The 21196-nt window shown below is 35.1% G+C and overlaps 1 protein-coding gene across 1 annotated transcript; it reads left to right on the forward strand.

Annotated features, from left to right (window-relative positions):
- Positions 1 to 7727: 7727 nt before the first annotated feature.
- On the forward strand, positions 7728 to 18138 carry LOC132050600 (casein kinase 1-like protein 10). Its single transcript, XM_059441957.1, has 14 exons — positions 7728 to 8221; positions 8370 to 8410; positions 9546 to 9615; positions 10013 to 10161; positions 10263 to 10358; positions 11737 to 11807; positions 13753 to 13814; positions 13924 to 13987; positions 14093 to 14177; positions 15051 to 15177; positions 15473 to 15546; positions 15637 to 15700; positions 16638 to 16771; positions 17565 to 18138. Exons 1-14 carry the CDS (start codon positions 8146 to 8148, stop codon positions 17826 to 17828), a joined length of 1377 nt encoding a protein of 458 aa, XP_059297940.1. The 5' UTR covers positions 7728 to 8145; the 3' UTR covers positions 17829 to 18138.
- Positions 18139 to 21196: the final 3058 nt, after the last annotated feature.

The following is a 21196-nucleotide window of genomic DNA, read 5'->3' on the forward strand; positions in this document are numbered from 1 at the left end:
TTTGTGTCATAATCAGAATGTAACATACAGAACATGACATCTAAATGCTATTTTTACTTTTATCACCAAGGAGTGTGGCGGTATGGATCCCTCCTCTCTCAATCAGGTCTCGAATTCAAGTCCTAAGAATGGAAAAACCTCTGGAAAAAAGCGACACCCCCTTTAATGAGCCTTACGCGAAGGAATATGGATTAATCAGAACAGTGGATACTAGATATTATATGGTTATACCAAGAAAGAAATGCTAGGTTTCCATTGTTTTCTTCAAAGATGGTGACCGGCAAGATTCTTCTATTTGAGGAGCATTTGCAAATTAAAAGGCTTCCTCTCTTCTACTTTTCCATTTTCTATTTATTCAAGGGTTCACCTCCACTCAGAAATTTTCATGAAAAAAAAATTGTAATTGTAATTGTTGTTGTTAGACAAGGATAATATTGGGCTAATAGTTTGGTAATGTTTATTCAGGAAGTAGACATGGAGATATATGCAACTAATGAGTTATGTCAAACTAACCCTTTGTTTGGATGGTTTTTTCCCGTGGTTCATTAATGTACAGTATGATATGGTATAATATGGTGTTATATTGTATTGTATTGTATTAATGAACACAATGTTTGGATAGACTATATGTTTGTTGTGGTTTAATAACATTTGTATTATTTGGTTTGATTGCATGTTACTGTATAATAACTTGTAAGTTTACTAAAATACCCTTAACTCTTAATTAGAAATTAATTTATATATATTAATAAAACTCAGGTAAAGAATAAAATAAGAACTTTAAAAAATAAGTAGGTATTGGATGGGGGTGGTGTGAGGTGGGTGGTTAAGGGATGAGGGTGGAGGTAGTGGGTGGTAGGGTGGGGGTGAGTTGTTGTGGGGTGGGGTTGGGCGGTGGTGAGAGGTAGTGGGTAGTGGGGGTGGGGAGCAGAGGAGTGTGGTAGTTGGGGTGGTTGCAGGGTGGAAGGTGGGGCGGGGGTGGAAGGTGGGGCGGGGGGTGGAGTGGGGGTGAGTGCTAGGGGGGTGGGGTGGATGATGGAAGGTGGGGTATAATGGAGAAATAAAATACGTAACCACGGAAAAATCACCAAATTCGTGGTTACAAAAATTGAGACTTTTCATGGTTATATAACTATGGGATGAACCACGAGTTTACAACACCATCCCACATAATTTTAAAAATAATGAAAACAAATATGGTTTCATAAAAAACCATACATTAATGAACCACGGGAAATTCCAAACTCTACCACCTTAATGTTGTTTCCAAGACCCTAATAAATATGGTACAATATTATCAAGTACAACAAGAGTTTAGATATTATCACGAAATAACAATTATTGAGCCGTAATTCCAAACAATTTGGATCAGCTGATGTAATATGTACCTAGGTTAGCGCATTCCAATAATATTTGTATTAGAAGGATTTATCATGAATTGCTAGTTTTATATTAGCTGACAATCCATCGCAACTCCCTTCCTTTATCAAGATCGGTAATCGATAATGTGAACAAGTTTGGGTCCTATTTTTTTATTTTTTTTTCATGAACGGACTTTTTAGATCCTATCGTGAAAGCAAGGTATCATCTTATATGTTTATAAATATTCTACTATTCCTAACTAACTCGACAATTTTCTGATTTAATTTGTGACATCTCTAAATGTTTGACGTTATTTCGTCAACTATACTATTATGTTCAAATTTCTTAATTTAATTAGTTGCTTCATGTGCTTATATTAGATCAAATAATTTGACCTTAAATTAATGTTAAAATACAAATTAATTAGCCATGATTAGTGGTAGGAGTTACTTACTTTGATATTTTAACTATGAGGAAATGATCAAAGACTAGAGTTTCTTACTAGATTAAAAAAGAAAAAAAATTATGACCAACAAGAAAACCCTTGGCTACTTTTCTAGATCTCAGTATACAAGTTAGCCTAGCACATAAGTGCTGACATTACAACTAAAATACATCAAAGCATTTCTTGTTTAGTACTTTATATAAGCTTGCACACCAGTGAATTCCAGATGCAACAACTAACAATCACCAAACCTCGTGGTTGAGTGATAACTGGTAAATACTCCTTCATTTTTTATCACAAGTTTTAGGTCTGAGTCCTAGGCATGAAATTACATTTATAACGAGCGTTTTACTCCCAAAATGAAATTTCGCGGTGCAAATTCAAATTAATCGGATCTCAAACAAATACTGGACGCCGGGTAAAAAAAACAAAAAAAAAAAAAAAATGTAACAACTAAGGCACAACAAAGCATGCAAAAAAAAAATCACCAAAGTTGCGGTGGAAGTGAAAAGTACTCTTACATACTTATATAGCAAGAATCAATATTTAAAGGTGGTGTAATTTCTGTTGCTAATCCAGATTGGTCGGACTCGAAAGCGAATACCGAAGATCAAGTGAGAAACTTATAAAATGATGTAATAGCTAAGACACAACTAAGCATACAGATGTAACAACTAATTAAGAACCATGAAAGATTGCATGGGTGAAGCGATAAGTATTGTTCCGTCCTTAATCAGATATTTTGGGTTCAAGCCTTGGTATCATCTTGGGTTGCCTTTGGTAAGGACTGTTTTACCTTCAAAGTGAGTCTTTTGGACACGAATTCAAATTAGTCTTATCCGAAATGAATATCGGACACTAAACGAGAAACTTAGAAAAAGATATACCAACTAAATACACACAAAAAAAAAGAAGCATTTTTTTAAAAATATATATAAGGTATCAGTGTTACTTATCAAGATTCAAGATTTTAATTAAAGGTGGTGATGCATTTGTCGGATTTCTGATGATGCATTTCTTCCAAGACATGACCACACTACCTAGTCCACCACCAGCTGGGACCTTCATGTATTAATTACTACTGCTACAGTTAATCAAAGTATTAATTAATGAGATTGTTGGGGCAGTTGTTCTTTCCACGTTTTTTCAAAAATCTTTTGACACATGGAGTAATATGTAGCGTCTTGGTTCTAGTTCCTCCTATCTCCACAATTTTAAATTCCTAGCTTCTAGGTGTTTGGCCATCAAATTTAATACGCAGATTGAGAATGAATATATTATATATATATATATATATATATAATTTGAGGTGAAAGAAATAAGTTCAATTGAACTTAAAATATTATGTCGTAAATCTTAATCATGTATTTGTAGACGTATGGCCAAAAATTGTAGGTTCATTTGTATAGTGCAAAATGAATACTAAGATCAAGAGACGATGACAAATGGCAATACATGTCTGGTACTCGATATTTATACTAAATTAAATCATTAAATCAAACAAGCCACAAATTTTAAAAAAAATATTTTTTACCCTTAAAATGGATAATAATTGAATTTGTACGCGGTGCGAAGGATACGCGGTTTGATTTAATACGAATAACTATTAAGCGATAAATAATAAAGCAAATGCGAAATAAAACAATCAAACCACAGTAAAGCAACGATGGATCTTGGGAAGCGACTGATCAGTTGGCTCGGGTCCTGGGAACCGGGCTCATGCTACAGTGGTTAAGTAATGAACAATGATAGAACACTTAGAAAGATGGATGAACACTTAGAATCAAATTGTATTTCTCTGTATGTTTTTACGTGTCAAGAACTGGCCAAAAGTAAAGGCCCCCCCTCTTTATATAGTAGAGGAGTCCTAACCCTAGTACAAGTCTAAATAAGGTACAATATCTTCAGTATCTGACGAGCGAGATCGGCACCGCCATATCCGGCTGATGACGGATATTTCGGGCCCTCACTTATCGTGATTAACTGCCTTCCCATCCTATCTCGGTATCTAGCTCCCATCGAACTCAACGACTCGGGACCAGATGAGGTTGGTCTACCTACGATCCAACGCTTGATTTTGACCCCGATTGAGATTCGTCCGATCGATCATTGGTCATCATGATCTTAATTCCCTTGTCGGGAACCGAGGATATCTTGTCCTTGGTTTTGCCGGTATACTAATATACATTAGTTAAGCATAATTAAGTGATACAAGTATATATATATTTATTTAATTAGTGTAAACATTAAGTGCTGAGAAATTGTTCTCAATAATAAATGAATTAGGCTGGGAAGAGTGAGATAAGAATTTATCCGCACCAGATGTATATACTAAACCATATCATATTACTACTATTAAGCGATTTAGCGAGGTACAAATATATACCTATTAAATTAATGATGATTAAATAAGAAAAATATGTGTACAAATACATGTCGTCTATTAATTTGGTAGAAATATTCGATGCAAGCAGATTTTTAAATAAACATATAAATTACAATCATAGAAGCAAACCTTTTTTTTTTTTTTTTTTTCCTTGTATCACACAGAGACGAGGTGGCAGACAAATCTAGTCCTAACAGTATCCTTCACTTGCAAATCATGTTGTCTAGAAGACGAGAACCACTCATCAAATCATCATTTGCAAGCAATTAAATAATAATCACTCAAATTATTTAGTATACTAATTAATATCCTTCACTTTTATATATTCCTAACAGTTTTTTTTTTTTTTACCCCCCCCCGGAGCTCCCCTTTGTTCTCTTGGTGACTTGAACTCGCAACCTTCGGGTTAAAAGTGGAAGGCGCTTACCATCTGAGTAAACTCCTAACAGCTTGTTTAGATGATTGTTACCAATAATATTGTATGATATTATTATTTTAAATACAATGGTTGTTCCGATTGTTACTTATATTTATTGTATTATACTATTACATTTATTGTTGTGTAATTAAAATTGTTATTTTATGGAACGATCGATTTAGTGTCCCTTCATCTTGCTCTTACTTATTATGTAGTAGTTTTACTTTACTCTACACCTAAATTTTTTTTATAATAACTCTTTTCCGTGCCTTACTTCTTCTTCTTCTTCCTTCCTTTTTTTTATTTTTTTTTTATTTTACAATTTTACAAGTTACTCCCTCCTGTCCAAAATAAATGGATTTTGGGGCGTCACACTCCTCTTAAGGAAGTTAATTAATTAATGGGTTATTTCACAATATCATCCTTTTACTTTCCTCAAACTTTTCTTAAAGGTAGAAATAGTGTGCTATTTAAAATTCCATTTGAGAGAAGGGTAACTTTGAAATAACTTAATACCTCTTTGTGCTTTGAAAAATGTATTATTTTGGACCAAAGAAAATGACAACAACAAACAGTGTAATCTCTGAAAGTGGGGTCTGAGAGGGTAGAATATATGCAGACCTTAGCCCTACTTTTATAGAATTAGAGAACCTATTTTTGATAGACCATCGGCACAAAAAACGCTTTACCAAAACAGGCTGGAAAGAAAAAAATAACGACAGTAGAGTGACAAGATAGGCACAGCCGATGAAGCAACAAGTAAAAATAAAAACGAAGTAAAAAAACACTACGTAAGTACTAAATAGTAATACTACTACTAATAAAGAGAAAAAGATAAGAGGAGACTAGCCCCCTATCCCTCCCACGTTAAGGTGCTACAATACTCGACTACTTACTAATCATCTACCCTAATCCTCGTTCTCCAAACCTTCCTATCTAAGGTCATGTTCTCAGTAAGCTAGAGGTATGTCATGTCCTATCGAATCACCTCCCGCCAATTCTTCTTTGGCCTACCTTTACCTCTCCTAACACCCAATATGGCCAACTTCGCACACGGCCTCCTCAATGGCCCATCCGTGCTCCTCTTCTGCACATGCCCAAACCATCTTAGCCTAGCTTCCCTCATCTTGTCCTCCACGGATGTCACTCCACCTTGTCTTATATAACTTCATTCCTAATCATATTTCTCCTAGTATGCCCACACATCCATCTGAGCATCCTCATCTTCACTACCTTCAGAACATGAGTTTTTTTACTAGCCAGCACTCTGCCCCTTACAACAAAGTAGATCCAACCACCACTCTGTAGAACTTACCCTTAAGCCTTTGCGACACATTCTTATAACACATAACCCCAGAAGCGAGCTTTTATTTCACCCACCCCTCTCCAACGCGATGTGTGACATTCTCCCCGGTGACTTGTATGGACACAAGATAATTGAGACTTCTTCTCCTGAGTATGGTTTGCGTATCAATCTTCACTTCCACCTCCGCCTTATGTGCTATGTCATTGAACTTGCACACCAGATACTCAGTCTTAGTCCTACTTAACCAAAAACCTTTAGACTCAAAAGTTAGTCTCCAAACTTCCTGTCTCAGTTAATTCCATCCCACCCTCGCGCACGTCTCGTCAATCAACACTATGTCATCTGTGAATAACATAAACTATGGTACCTCCTCCTGGATGTGCAACGTTAATTCATCCATCACTAAGGCAAACAAATACAGATTAAGGATTGAACCCTAGTGCAACCCCATCACTACCGTAAAGTGATGTGAGTCTCCGCCCACTGTTCTTATCTGTGTCTTGGCGCTACCATACATATTCTTAATTGCCTTGATGTAAGCCACAAGTACACCTTTGGAGTCCAAACATCTCCACAGAGCCTCCATGGTGACTTTGTCGTAGACTTTTTCTAACTCAATAAACACCATATGCAAGTCTTTATTCCTCTCTCTGTACTGCTCCACAAGTCTCCTTACAAGGTGAATGGCTTCAGCGGTTGACCGCCTCGGTATAAATTCGAATTGGTCTTTAGAGATGACCACACCCCGCCTCATCCTCATCTCGACCTTACTTTAGGCAAAATGTAACGGACAGAGACAACTACATTTTATTTTCTACATTATTCAATAAAAAACTTGTAGGTAATGCCTAGCAGGGCAAAAATTAATTTAAATAAATAAATAAAGGACACCCCTATCTCTATCACCATCTCACAAACTTTCATAGTGTGGCTCAGTAGCTTGATACCCACCCATGTTCTTGTACAACAAGATCATTGTACTCCAACCCCATTTTTCTGACATTCTAGCCGTCCTAAAATCATATTAAACAGCCTAATCAGCCACTTCATACCTACTTCGTTCTTCCAAAATTCTATTAGGATCTCATCTGACTCGGTCGCTCTTCCCCTTTTTATCTTACAGATCACCCCCTCAACCTCTATCAACTTTATGTTCCTACAACTCAATGTCTCTACGACTCTCAGAGTGCACTAATTCTCCTAGCAAAATATCCCCGTCCCCCTTTTAATTTAAGAGCTTATGGAAACCATAATAGCTAACTTCGCCGTCTTATACCGCTCCCTATTCTTCCTCTGATCCTCTTCATTTATGCTTTCCATTAATGTCATATACGCAACCTTCTTGGCTTCAACTTTGCCCTGAACCTTCCTATTCCACCGACATTCCTTTTTACGGTGATAGAAATTCATTTATTTTGAATTGAAGGGAGTATTCTTCATGTTGTATGTGATATTATGAAACAAATAATATAATCAATCTGGTCTAGATATTATATTTATTACTAAAACATACGATACAATACAATATAATATAACATATATTATGAAAATGATATATTATAAAAGGAGGAGGACCCTCCAAACAAGCTGTAAAAGTATGTTAAAACAACAAGACAGAAAGAAAAATAAACAGAAGAAGATACAAACAAAATATTATTAATTCAATCAATCCCTTCTTCTTCTCTCTCTGTATGCTCCTTGCTTTTCCACAACACACAAAATTCCACAAAAATTAATTCTTATTTTTCTGAAACTCTCTCTCTCCTCAATCCTCTCTCATTTGCCCCTTTTTTTTTCTCCATTGCCAGAATTCTTAAGCAAAAAAAAAAAAAAAAAAAAAAAAAAAAAAAAAAAAAACAGAGAGAGACCCAAATTCACATTTTTCATTTTTCACATCTTGGTTTGCATAAAAGATTGTTTTTTATTAATCAATGGGGTGATTTTTCTTGTAAAGATTGGATTTTTAATCCTTCTTGGGTTATTTGGAGATGATGGGTGTTTCTATTTATAGAAGGATGTAGCTGGACAATAATTTTCTTGAATCTTGATTAATAAAGTTGTGAACTTTAACATGGATTTTGATTTTTAAGGGTGGTAATTAGATGGGGTTAATTGTTCTTGGATTTCTTGGGGGCTGTTTGGCTAATCTAAGTTGGTGAAAATTTGAGAAAATTAATTATAAAATTGTTGTTTGTGAAATTTATTGAAGTGGGGTTGTTGGTATCACCATGGATCATGTTGTGGGTGGGAAGTTTAAACTTGGAAGGAAAATTGGTAGTGGTTCTTTTGGTGAACTTTATTTAGGTATGATGGTCAACTTTTTTTTTTTTTTTTTTTTTACTTAATTTCCTTTTGCTTTTGACCTTTGTGTTTTTAGTAGTAGTAGTTTTTTTTAGCTTTTCTTTTGTGTTTCTTATGTGTTTTTTTGCTTCTTGTTGCTTTATTTGTGTAGGTGTGAATATACAAAATGGAGAAGAAGTTGCCATTAAGCTGGTATTGGTTGCTCATTTCTATTAATTTTTGCTGCTTAGTGCTTAGTTCATGCTGTTAAGTTGTTTCTTTGTTGTTGCGTTATGTCGAAAAAATTACAAAAATGGTCCTTTATGTTTGGGAGTAGATTCAAAGTAGTCTCTAAAGTATGCTCTGAATAGTTTTAGTCCTTTAGGTTTGCCCCAAGTTAACACTTTTGGTCTTTGTCAAATATGTAACCAACTCTGTCGGTTAGATTTGACACGAACTGTAAAAAGAAAAGGTCTTAGCAGGAACGCACATTTGGAAGTACAATTTTTGCAGTTTCTGCTATTTTTGGTCTCTTTTTAGAGTTTGGTACAGTTTATTCGGTGCAATTTTGCCATATTTTTTGTTAGTACATTTTTTTGTGTTGTAGTTTCTAGGATTTGATGGGACTTTCCTAGGGCTTTTGATTATTTCTCTTTTTTCACAGTTCTTGTCAAATCTAACATACAAAGTTCATTAAATATTTGACAGAGCAAACTTAAAGGACCAAAACTGTTCAGAGCATAATTTAGGGACTATTTTGAACCTACTCCCGAATATAAGGGACTATTTTTGTCATTTTCTCCGTTCTGTCTGTGTAGTTATGGCAGACTGAACAGAAGATAATGGCCAGAGACTTGTATGTCAGTGTAGAGGATAGTATGGAAGTTAGAAAACCTTTAGTTCTAGAGGACCGCGAAGACAAATCATTTAGAATTGGAATGAAATATAGGGGAACAAATACAAATGATTCATACTCATCCAAAAGAAAAGATGATTCATTTGCCTTCTGGGTCGAGCTCGTCACACGGGGCTTGCCTAGTGCGGGTTATCTCTCCTGTGTGGTTTGCGGGGTTTACCCTGTGCGCACCCAAAGGGTAGCGGCTGCGATTCCGTTGTCATCAAAAGAAAAGATGATTCATATAGTTGACCCCAACTAACTTGAGATTGAGTTGTAATTGTTGATTGAATTATTAATATAACATTTAGCTCGTCTTTTTAGTTATAACACTAAAATTGGTAAGAAGCAACAACTCTTTTGATTCTGCGTTGCACTTACGTATGTTGTTTTTTTTTTTGGGTTGAGGATTTACACTTATGTACGGTTATTGTTTTGCTCGTCCTAAATCAGGAATCTGTCAAGACAAAGCACCCTCAACTTCATTACGAGTCAAAAATATATATGCTTCTCCAAGGAGGAAGTAAGTCTTTCTTTGTGTCCTTTACATATTCTCAGCTTTTTATTGATGATTCAACTTTGTTGATTACTCTAAAATACCTATCAAAAGAAAAGGAGCGGGGTTTAGGTGGAATGCCAGTGAAGCAGTGTGATATGCTACTTGTCAGGAGATTAAACTCACTGACCCCTTCTTCGCTAATTATGAGCTTGAATGGACCTTTTTAATGACTTATTAGGGTCTTTTCTGTCCTCTTTTATACAATGATGTCTGTTCTGTTTATAAAATATTTTGGTAGAATAGAAATTGACTCAAAGTAGCAACCAATTAGTTCTATGTGTTTTGTGTCTAATTAAAGAAATTTTGGTTGGGAATGTTATGAATAGAAATTGACTCCTTATCTCTGCCATTAATTATGAAGCCGGGATTCCCAACCTCAAATGGTTCGGAGTTGAGGGCGAGTACAATGTAATGGTCATTGACCTTCTTGGACCAAGTTTGGAAGACCTCTTCAACTATTGCAATAGGAAGTTCACTTTGAAAACAGTTTTAATGCTTGCGGATCAACTAGTAAGTAGTTCATTGTCATGCAAACTTCTTCCAGAGATTAGCTTTTTTATAACCACTGAGTATGAGTCTGACGTAATAATCTTGCTCTATGTCATGTTCAGATTAATAGAGTTGAGTATATGCACTCAAGAGGATTTCTTCACCGAGACATAAAGCCAGACAACTTTTTAATGGGCCTAGGTCGCAAAGCAAATCAGGTATTTGTTCACGTACTGTCAGAGTTTGAAAAAAGCTTTGAATATATGTCATGTCAATATTCCTTCACTGCTTCACCTAAACCAGTGTAGGTTCATGTCAATCCTTGCTGATTCAGTTGTTATTTTTATCAAATTTTAAAGAGTTAATACGTCAAAACTCCCCTAAACTTTTCATGTTTTGTCAGGTTAATACTTAAATATGGGGTGTTGCTGTTACCCCCCCCCCCCCCCCCCCCGCAAAAACCACACACACCCCGCACTGCCAACTGGCATGGAGAGTGGCCCTCACTCTCTTTGTAGTGTGCAGGAGCTAGAAAATAGGCTAAAAAGAGCATTTATGTGGCCATAATGTTGGAGGAATAGCTACTTTTTATCTAAATTTTCTTAGAGTAGCTCTTTCATACCTCTTGGGTTCTGAATCCAGACTTGAGGTTGGCTAAAGCTCATTCCTGAAATCTGTTTCAAAAAAAAAAAAAAAAAAAAAAAGCTTATTGCTGAAATTTTATTGCAGAAATACTTTTGAAGCAATGAAATCTTTTTTTTTCTTTTCCGGTGAGTTATTGTCGGGTTGCTTCCTTGGGGTTATGTTGCTATTTTTGGTAGCTTCTCATGCTATTTTAACCTCCATTTCAATTTATGTGGCACACTTTCCTTTTTAGTCTGTTCCAAAAGAATGTCATCTTTCCATAATTAGAACAATTTTACTTTAAAACTCCCCTATAACCCTTACTGAAATGATTTATCGCCACACAAATGTCTTAAGGTTTGTACCTTATCAAAAAAAAAAAAAAAGTCTAAGGTTTGTTTTAGATCACAAATTTCAAAAGTTTTCCTTTTTTTCTTAAACTTTGTGCCTAGTGAAATAGTGCCACATAAATTGGGACGGCGGGAGTACTTAAATAGGAAATGCAACTTGACAATCAGTTGGAAGAGTTGATGGTTCATTTTTGTTGATTGTCTTGTATAATGAAAAAGATATTCATGGGTGGTGCATATTTGAACTTATCAATGATGGTTAAGACAGGACTGCCTAATTGCGTTCTGTATGAGAATGGCGGATTTTCCTCGATAATAGTTGCTAAAAAAAAAAAAAAAAAAAAAAGAAGTGATGCCCTTCAGAGGATAAAAGGAATGCCTAAGAAGACAGTATTAACGGAGTTATGTTCTTTTAGACATATAGTTCTGTATCATTCATTTCCAATTTCAAAGCAAACATTTACCTTACAAAATTATAGAACATTTTTATCTATTGTGCTTCAATGTTTGTGATACCTTTACCAAATATCAGTGCTGAAATAAGAGCTTCGAGGAAAAAGATATGTTTCATATTTTGAAAGTCGTTATATGGCAGTAAAATTGATTCTAACGCTAATGACAGGTTTACGCCATCGACTTTGGGCTTGCCAAAAAGTATAGGGACCTACAGACTCACAAGCATATACCATACAGGTAGTCACACTTGTTACTTGACTGGTCCTTGCAATTGTCCTTTTTATCTTTTCACAGCTTTAGAAGGAACGGGATGGTCTTGTTTGATTCTCTTTCACTGCTCCTAGCAAGTCTCTATTGTCAAGATAAGCATTAATTAGATTCAATAGTCCTATGACCTAGTGTTTTTTCCTCCACTGGAATCCCCTCTTTAATGTTTTTGATGTCATAAACATCATACTAGCAATTGAACACTCAAATCCTTTGGTAGTATATTACATAAGCATTAATTAGATTCAATAGCCGTATGACCAACTATAGGATGTCACTGAGCCTTTTGAAAGCCAGGTAGAATTTTGTTCGACGGTAAATTTGTTAATTATGAGTTTACTTTTTTGAAAATGCAAATGTTTTTATCATATATTCTTCTTTTATATCGAAAAATCCCCAAGGACGAGCTGGCACATGGTTCGAAACTCAGTGGATAATGGATCTGCCCCCTTTACCCTCCACTTAAATACACCATACTTTTGTCAGCGACAGGGTTCAAAGTCATGACATGCGCCTAATCCACATATCACGCTCTGCGCTCTTACCACTAGACCAAAGCCCTGGGGGCATTTTTATCATATTCAGCAACAATAACAACATACCAAGTTCAGTTAGACAGAAGAAATGGTGGAGATTGGTTCCTGCTTGTATTTGGTGGACAATTTGGAAAGAGAGAAACTCTAGGGTTTTTGATGATAGGGGTAATCATGTGCAGGATATTAAGATGAAGTGTCTACTTTTGTTTCACTTTTGTGTAAAGAATGCTACTTAGAGGAGGAGGTTTCCTTAATAGATTTTATAGGGCAATTGTAACTGTTGTTTAGGATTTTTGTTGGCTGCGGGGACTTCTCCTCTGTAAATATGGCTTCAGCACTGCCCTAGTGCTATCAATACCAATGTTACCAATTTCAAAAAAAAAAAAAAAAAAAAAAAAAAAAACAACATACCAAGTGTAATTCCACAAGTGGGGTCTGGGGAGGGTGGTGTGCACCCAGTTGCCCTACCTTGTGAAGGTAGAGAGATTGTTTCCGATAGACCCTCGGCTCAAGTAAAGCATATCAAAATCAAGTATGGAAAGGAAATGCAGTAGTGAAGAAGCCATCCTAAAAATAAAAGAGAAGAGAAAAGTCGCAACGACAAATAATACAGTAACCGAAGCAAAGGAAACAACAGGTAATAATAAAATCAAAGAATAAGATAGTAGGAAGTAAAAGTAACAATAGTGATAAGGGAAACTAGACAACGATCGACTACCTACTAACCTTCTACCCTAATCCTCAACCTCCACATCCTCCTATTTAGGGTCATGTCTTTGGTAAGCCGCAGGTGTGCGATATCCTGTCTACTCACCTTTCCCCAATACTTTTTCGGCCTACCTCTACCTCTCCTCATGCCCGCCACAGCCAACCTCTTGCACCTCCTCACTGGTGCATCTGTGCATCTCCTCTTCACATGCCCGAACCATCTCAGCCTCCTCCCTCATCTTGTCCTCCACGGAGGCTACACCCACCTTGACCCGAATATCTTCGTTGCTGATCCGACCGCTCCCGGTATGCCCGCACATCCTTCTCAACATCCTCATTTCCGCTACTTTAATCTTCTGGACGTGCGGTTTCACTACATTTAGATTAGTGGAGTATGAAATTTTATTCATCTCCTACTCTATCCCATTGAGATTGTTGTAGCCAACTTTTTTTCTCGTCTCCAAGTGTTATTGAAAGGAAGAACCTTCAGAAAGATCTTCACTGTTGATGGCCTTTGCATCTGTTGATTGTTTGAACTGACTGGCACTGCTAGATTGTGTTATAAAAGCTTATATCAATCTAATTTTGGTTTTACACTTTGTTTCTTTCCCACAGTTATGAAGTTGTATCTGGACTGCCTCTGATGTGTTTTCTTTTTCAATATCTTTCAGAGAAAACAAGAATCTGACCGGCACAGCTCGTTATGCCAGTGTCAACACAAACCTAGGAGTTGGTAGGTGTATATTTAATTATGTTGTCAAATAACTAGGGGTACACTGAAGCTTTATAGTCATTTATAACTCATAAATTGTTGTTTTTCTTTCTTTTGTTTTCCTGGCCAGAGCAAAGCAGAAGAGATGATTTGGAATCTCTGGGCTACGTGCTTATGTATTTTCTTAGAGGAAGGTTGGATGTTAGGGGTTTCACCTTTTCGTTTTAGCATCTTTGTGTGTATTTGTTCTAAATTGTAGACTTGTTTGCTGACCTCGTGACATATTCTTCTTGGTTCAACCTTCCATGGCAGGGACTGAAAGCTGGTAGCAAGAAGCAGAAATACGATAAAATCAGTGAGAAGAAGATGTTAACTCCAATAGAGGTGCTTGTTATGATCATCAAAGCTTCTTATTTACGTGACACCATCATCACCTTTTGTGAATTACGAGAGAGAAAATGACAAAAATGGTCCCTTAAGTTTGAGGGTATCTTTAAAATAGTCCCTTAAGTATGCACTTAACAGTTTTGTCCTTTTAAGTTTGCCAAAAGGTAACACTTTTAGTTTCTGTAAAATATTTACCAAACTCTGTCTGTTAGATTTGGCAAAAACAATGGGAAAAAAGATTTCACTATAAACACCAAGAAAGTTCCATCAAATCCTAAAATATGCAAAACAAAAAACTACACTAGACACTAAAAAGATATAAAAATAGCAGAAATTATACCTCAAAAAGCTGCACCAGACTCTTGAAATAAATTTAAAATAGCAGAAACTACAAAAATTGTACCTCTAAATGTGATTCCCCCTTAATTTTTTTCTTCATGGTTCCGTTAAATCTAACAGGCAGAGTTCGGTAAATATTTGACAGAGACTAAAAGTGTTAACTTTTGGCAAACTTAAAGGACTAAAGCTGTTAAGTGCATACTTAAAAGACTATTTTGAACCTACCCTCAAACATAAGGGACCATTTTTTGTCATTTTCTCAATTACGAAAGCATCCATCATGACACCCCCAGCTATCCTTATGTCATATTATCTAGTCGAGCTATGATGGAAGCTCTTCACTACAATCTGGTTTCTGTCAAAGTAGATCATTAAATGTATTGATCCTGGCTAACCCTATAATTATCTTGAGCTGGTTGTGGATAATATCTGGCCCTAGTTGCGCTGGTTTGCTGTTGATTGCATTATCTGCTAGCGCTATGGATCATCTGCCGAGGCAATTCACACATGATTCAATTTTTACTGCAACAGGTGTTATGCAAATCCTATCCTTCAGAATTTATATCATACTTCCACTATTGTCGATCATTACGGTTTGAAGATAAACCTGACTATTCATATTTGAAGAGGCTGTTCAGAGACTTGTTTATTCGTGAAGGTAAATAATATTCCCTCCATCCCAATTTATGTAACATATTTGACCGCGCAGGCATTGATTTTCTTGAATCTTGTGGTCTAAAACAAGCCATAAACATTTGTGTGGCTGTAATTCCTCTCATTAAGGATAAAATGGAAAGTTTAAAGTTAAATTGTTTCTAACTAAAGAAGTATAACATTCTTTTTGAGACAGACTAAAAAGGATAAAAATGAGTACTTTGCTTTTCTTTTACATATATTTGGGTCCAAAAGTTGTCTAATTGCAAATCGGTCTTGTTATCTTTGACATATTGCAGGTTATCAATTTGACTATGTTTTTGATTGGACCATTTTGAAGTATCCTCAGATTGGTTCCAGTTCTAGAGGACGAGTTAGTGCTTATCAAACTTTGCCTTTGGATTATTACTTTTCACTCTTCTTGGTTATTATGAACGATAGTCATGCATTTTCTTGCTACCAGATTCCTAGTGGAAGTGCTGGACTAAATGCTGGGCCGTCTGCTGAAAGACCAGGAAGGGCATCGGGTATTATATCTGAACAGAAGTAGTGGATATTCTCGAAATATACTCTTTAGTTTTAGTAGTTGCATTAATTAATTAAAGAAGAATCTCAATAGGTCGGTTAGTTCCTTTTTGGTCTTTAGTTATTTCGTCAAGACAAGGTTCAGAAACTATATCCGAGAAAATGACAAAAATGGTACCTTATGTTTGAGGGTAGGTTCAAAATAGTCCCTCAAGTATGCACTGAACAGTTTTGGTCCTTTAAATTTGCCAAAAATTAACACTTTGTCTTCGTCAAATATTTATTGAACTCTATCTGTTAGATTTGACGGGAGCTCTGAAAAAAATAAAAAAAATAGCGGGAACTCACCTTTAGAGGTACAATTTTTGTATTTTCTGCTATTTTTGATTTATTTCTAGAGTCTAGTGCATTTTTTGAGCTGTAATTTCTGTTATTTTTTTTTATATCTTTTTAGTGGCTGGTGCAGTTTTTTGTGCTGCATATTTTAGGATTTAATTGGACTTTCTTGGTGTTTATGGTTAAATCATTTTTTCATAGCTTTCGTCAATTCTAAAGAACAATTGTTAAATATTTGACGGAGACTAAACGTGTTAACTTTTGGCAAACTTAAAGGACCAAAACTGTTCACTGTATACTTAAGAAATAATTTTGAACCTCCTCAAACATAAGGGACCATTTTTGTCATTTTCTCGAAACTATATCCTATCTATGAGTTCTTGTTCTAAATTTTGCATATTGGATAACCTCTGGAACATGTGTTCCTTGCTTCATGAATTATAAGTTTTCTGCCCCTTGCTGGAACTTCTGATTTTCTGAGATGCTTCATGAATAAAATTATATGTGAGCTTCTCATGCTGAAGTTGAATAATGTTACTGCTGCTTCTGACAATTTATCGTTGATTGACGCTTGACAAAAATGTTTTAATTTTTGTAATCCAGTTGGACAAGATATTCGAGAGAGATTTTCTGGTGCTGTTGAAGCATTTTCGAGAAGGAATGGTTCCGGTACGGGAAGGCATGGGGAACATTCCAGACACAAGACTTCAGAGGATATGACTTCATCTAGAGATGTGGTATCGATCATTCTCTCTTCTCTAAGAAAGATTCATTTGTTTCTATTAAATATTTCGGAGTTGTTGCTGTTTTAGTTGCCTCCTTATTTGTTCTTACTTAATGTAGTTTAACTAGCTGATCTCTGTATTTTCGAAAAATAAGTACTCCCTCCATCCCAATTTATGTGATGTTTGACTGGGCACGGAGTTTAAGAATGAAATAAAGACTTTGATACTTGTGGTCTAAAACAAGTCAGAGATATTTGTGTAGCTATAAATCATCTCATTAAGGGTAAAATTAGAAGTTTAAAGTTAAATTGTTATTAAATATAGAAAGGTGTCACTCTTTGGGCCTGACTAAAAGGAAAGTGTGTCACATAAATTGGGACGGAGGAAATATAACTAGCTGATCTGAGAATCAACAGTCTAGAGCTTCTCATTTATTCACGTGTAATAACCCTCGGTCTTCCAAAATAGTAGTAGAAATAACTATGCCTCAATCCTTAACGACAACATTTAGCGCGGAGAGGGTAATAGGGGTATGAACATCCCGAATACTAGCATTTAGCCGGGGCGGGGTAGCTACATGTATTGAAGGGGTTTCAATTGAATCCCCCTCGTTAAAAAATATACTGTGCAAATACAATAAAAACTTCTGAAATTGTTGAATCCCCTCATTACATAAGGGAAGCTTCTAGTGTAGTGAGAGAGGTGGCAAAAAATTGTGTTCTTGCATGCTTCTTGTCCTAGTTCTGCCAGTGGATTTTATGCTTGCCTAAGTAGTACTATCAATAAATTTTCTTGTATGTTGCAGCAAGCTGATTCAGAAAGAGGCCATACTTCGAGAAATGGTAGCTCTTCAAAAAGGGCTGCCATTTCTAGCAGCAGACCGAGCTCTTCTGGTGTTGACCCCACCATTACTGATAGTCGCTCGAGCAGATTAGTATCAAGCAACGGGCGCGTGTCTACCACACAAAGAATTCATTCAAGTATGGAACCAAAACCATCACCTTTCTCACGTAAGGGGACATGTGATGACCCTCTTCGGAGCTTTGAGTTCCTTTCGATCAGAAAGTAAAAAAGCATGCACTTGTAAAGAGAATTTCCTGTTTGTTTTGGAACATTGCAAAATCCTATTTAAGGATGTCTTTTAAGTGTTGTATATTGAAAAAAGTTCTCTGTGACAACTGAAAGCTTGTCCAACTTTCCATTGTTCCTTGTTTTGGTTTTGATTTAGAGCTTGAGTTCTGACCATTTGTAAAAGCCTTTTGACTCATCCAAAGAATTGATGAGTAAAATGCTAGAGTTTCATACATGTACACTCGGATAGTATGTAATAAATATTGTTATTGTATCAATGAATGTATCTTTTTCACTCAGTAGAAGAATGATCCTTTTCTCGACAGTAGTGTTTGGACCAATTTGCACATATCTCCAATATTTTATCGGATACTTGTTATTTTTCAGCAGCACGTAGGTATCGGGAAACCTGCAATGTTCAACAAGGCTTAGATCACCTTTCATTTTTTTGGTTCTATTGAGATTTGAATCTTGGTCTCCCATTATTTTCAACCAGTTCATTGACCGCTAACAAAGTTGTGATATGTTGATTTTTTATGCTTTGACATGATATTCCAACTGAGCTACTAAGATTTCCCGTGTTTTAAGAGTCAATTCTTGATATGGTCATTTAACTTAAGAAAATTATCTAGTAAAGTCATTTATCTTCTTTTTGTTCCATTAATGTAATTCAAATTTATACATTTATCTTGCAAAGTAATAGAGGTTGAAAGTCAGTTTAACCAAAAAAGGGCCAAAATAATCCATTAAGTTTGGACTTTGAATTAGAATGATTCTTATTATTTAACATAAGTCACTAACCACCTTTCATTTGTTAAAAATAGTAACATTTTAGTTCAACTCTAACTATGAAGCCACCAAAGAAATGTGATTTGTAACGTTAGAGTTTTTTTTTTTTTAATACTTAATCATTTCAGCGGTGCTAAAAAAAAAAAAATGAAATCAGCTTATATGTGCTTAATTAATTTGGAAACTTAGGAGTTCAATAATAAAATAATGTGATTCATTTATTTGTTAATGAGTAATCTTTGTTGTTGTATGAATTACTTCAAACAAACAAAAAACTAGGGTTCAGGTAGGAAAAAATTATATATAAATATCTTAAAGGATTTTCGTAAAGAAAAAATATAGATGTATATTGGAGGACATCGTGATATTAATATAAAGTTAATGAGTGAACTTTACGTTGTCGATGTTTGAAATTTGATGGGCTTAGGTAAATTTTGATGGGCTTAAAACAATGTATTACTACTTATGGGGATTGTAAAAAATGTTTTTTTTTATATATAAGTATTTTTTATAATTTTTTTAATTTAAATTCTAATCTAAAAATTTACAAGACAATGTTATGTGGTGTTGCTAGTTGTTAATCAAGTCCCAAAACCACAAACAAAATAATCCTAATAATACTTATTAAGTACTATTTTTCCAATACTTTCGATTGCTAGAAATGAGCATTATGTAGGGGATTTTCGTATTAGTGTGTTGGTTTTCGTATATTACAAGTTTGGCGGTTTTTAAAGTCAAGTTTGACTTCAAGTAAAAATTTGGTTGTATGGCTTCTATATGAAATCCCTACCATTCTTTGCAAATATCATGAGTACAACCGTACAAGAAATCAATTTTGTTGGACATAAAGCTTCTGCGAAACTAAATAACTTTTGACATTGTTAACATGTTAGTAACTGATATCAATCGAACCAACAGCAACAGGTCAGTCCCACAAGTGGGGTCTGAGGATGATAGGATGTACGCAGAACTTACCCTACCCTTATGTGGTAGAGAGACTATTTTCAATAGAATCTCGACTCAAAGAAGTGTAATGAAAGCATGACAAAAAGGAAAATACCGACCGCAAAAAGGCCAGATAAACAGAGCAAATGAAGCAACAAGTAGCAGTGAGAATTAGAAGAATAAGATCTACACAAATACTAACTATTGCTACTAGATAAGGAGAAGATGAGAAGAGCAGACTGAGCCCTTGCCTCTCCCACATAAAGTACGACAACACTCGGCTACTTATTACCCTTCAACCTTTATTCTCGACCTCCGAATCTTCCTATCTAGGGTTATTTTCTCAGTGAGCTATGGTTGTGTCATGTCCTGTCTAATCACTCTCCCCCCCCTCGGCCCCCCCGCCCCCCACAAATAATTCTTCTTCGGCCTACTTCTACCTCTCCTAAAACCTGCTAATAGCTTGTTTGGCTAAGCTTATTTTTCTACAAAAGTGCTTATTTTCGAGAAAGTGCTTATTTAAAAAAAGTGAGGTGTTTGGTCAAGCTTTTGGGAGAAAATAAGTGCTTTTGGGGAATAGCGGAAGCTAAAAAAGATAGCTTCTTTCCAAAAGCACTTCATGAAAATCAAAAGTCTTACTTAAAGCTAAGCATGTGAATGGATCCCACATTTGTCTTAAATTAAATTAATTTTACATTTTATGACTACTTAACTTCTTTTTCACTCACACGTTTAGGGAGTGAGTGTGGAGCATTAAAATAGAACTTATAAGCTTCTTTTTCACTCATCCTTTTTAATTAGGATTTCATTCAATGGAGAAAATAACTTAATGCTCCTGAATGTGATTAATGAGCCTTCATGTAATGATAATATTACTATTTAATATTTATTATATTAGATGTTTTATATTTTACTGCATTTTAATTTACAGCAAGAACAAAACGGTAATCCAACTTTGAAGGTAGATCCTTCTCACTTTTAGTATAAAATAATTATTGAATCTTCATATCCAAAGACGTCTCACATTTGCACAAATTGAAATGCAGAAAACAGTACGATTCAACAAGAAAATTACACAAATTAAGATGCATTCAACAAGAAAATTACAAAATTAGTAAAATAAGAGTATTGAAACCAAATTCAACAACAAAATTAATACACATATGAATAATTTGGGAATAGCAAGTATATTTATTTGGTATGATTGGATATTCTTGATAGTTTTAAGAACTTATGGATATAAGTCATGTTTCATGTTTTTCGAAAATAAAAGGTGAAATATGTTTTGAAAAATTATGGCCAAATACATTTTCAAAATTTGAAAAACTTCACTTAAATTAAGTTTTTCAATTTCTTTTTTGGAATCTATGGCCAAACGCTAGTATACTGTTTTTAGCTTGGGGACATACCTTAAAAAACTACTCATCCTTGGAAAGTAAGGTGTATTTTTTACTAACTTACTATTAACAAATATCGTAAAAAAATATATAGAATAGCTCTTTAGTAGTTTCTTGATTTTATAAAACTTTCTTTAATCAATAAGGGTAAAATTTTAAAAACATCATTCATGTCTTCTTGATTACATAAATCACTATTTATTTTAAAACAAAATAAAAAGTTAAAACACCATTT

The sequence above is a fragment of the Lycium ferocissimum genome, chromosome 3 (assembly GCF_029784015.1).
Source record: "Lycium ferocissimum isolate CSIRO_LF1 chromosome 3, AGI_CSIRO_Lferr_CH_V1, whole genome shotgun sequence".
Taxonomy (NCBI): Eukaryota; Viridiplantae; Streptophyta; class Magnoliopsida; order Solanales; family Solanaceae; genus Lycium; species Lycium ferocissimum.

Coding starts and splice junctions, on each gene's coding strand:
- LOC132050600 (XM_059441957.1), top strand. CDS start 8,146: ATGGATCATGTTGTGGGTGGGAAGTTTAAACTTGGAAGGAAAATTGGT. Junction 10,359..11,736: donor TAGGTCGCAAAGCAAATCAG/GTATTTGTTCAC, acceptor CGCTAATGACAG/GTTTACGCCATCGACTTTGG. Junction 14,178..15,050: donor AGATGTTAACTCCAATAGAG/GTGCTTGTTATG, acceptor TTACTGCAACAG/GTGTTATGCAAATCCTATCC.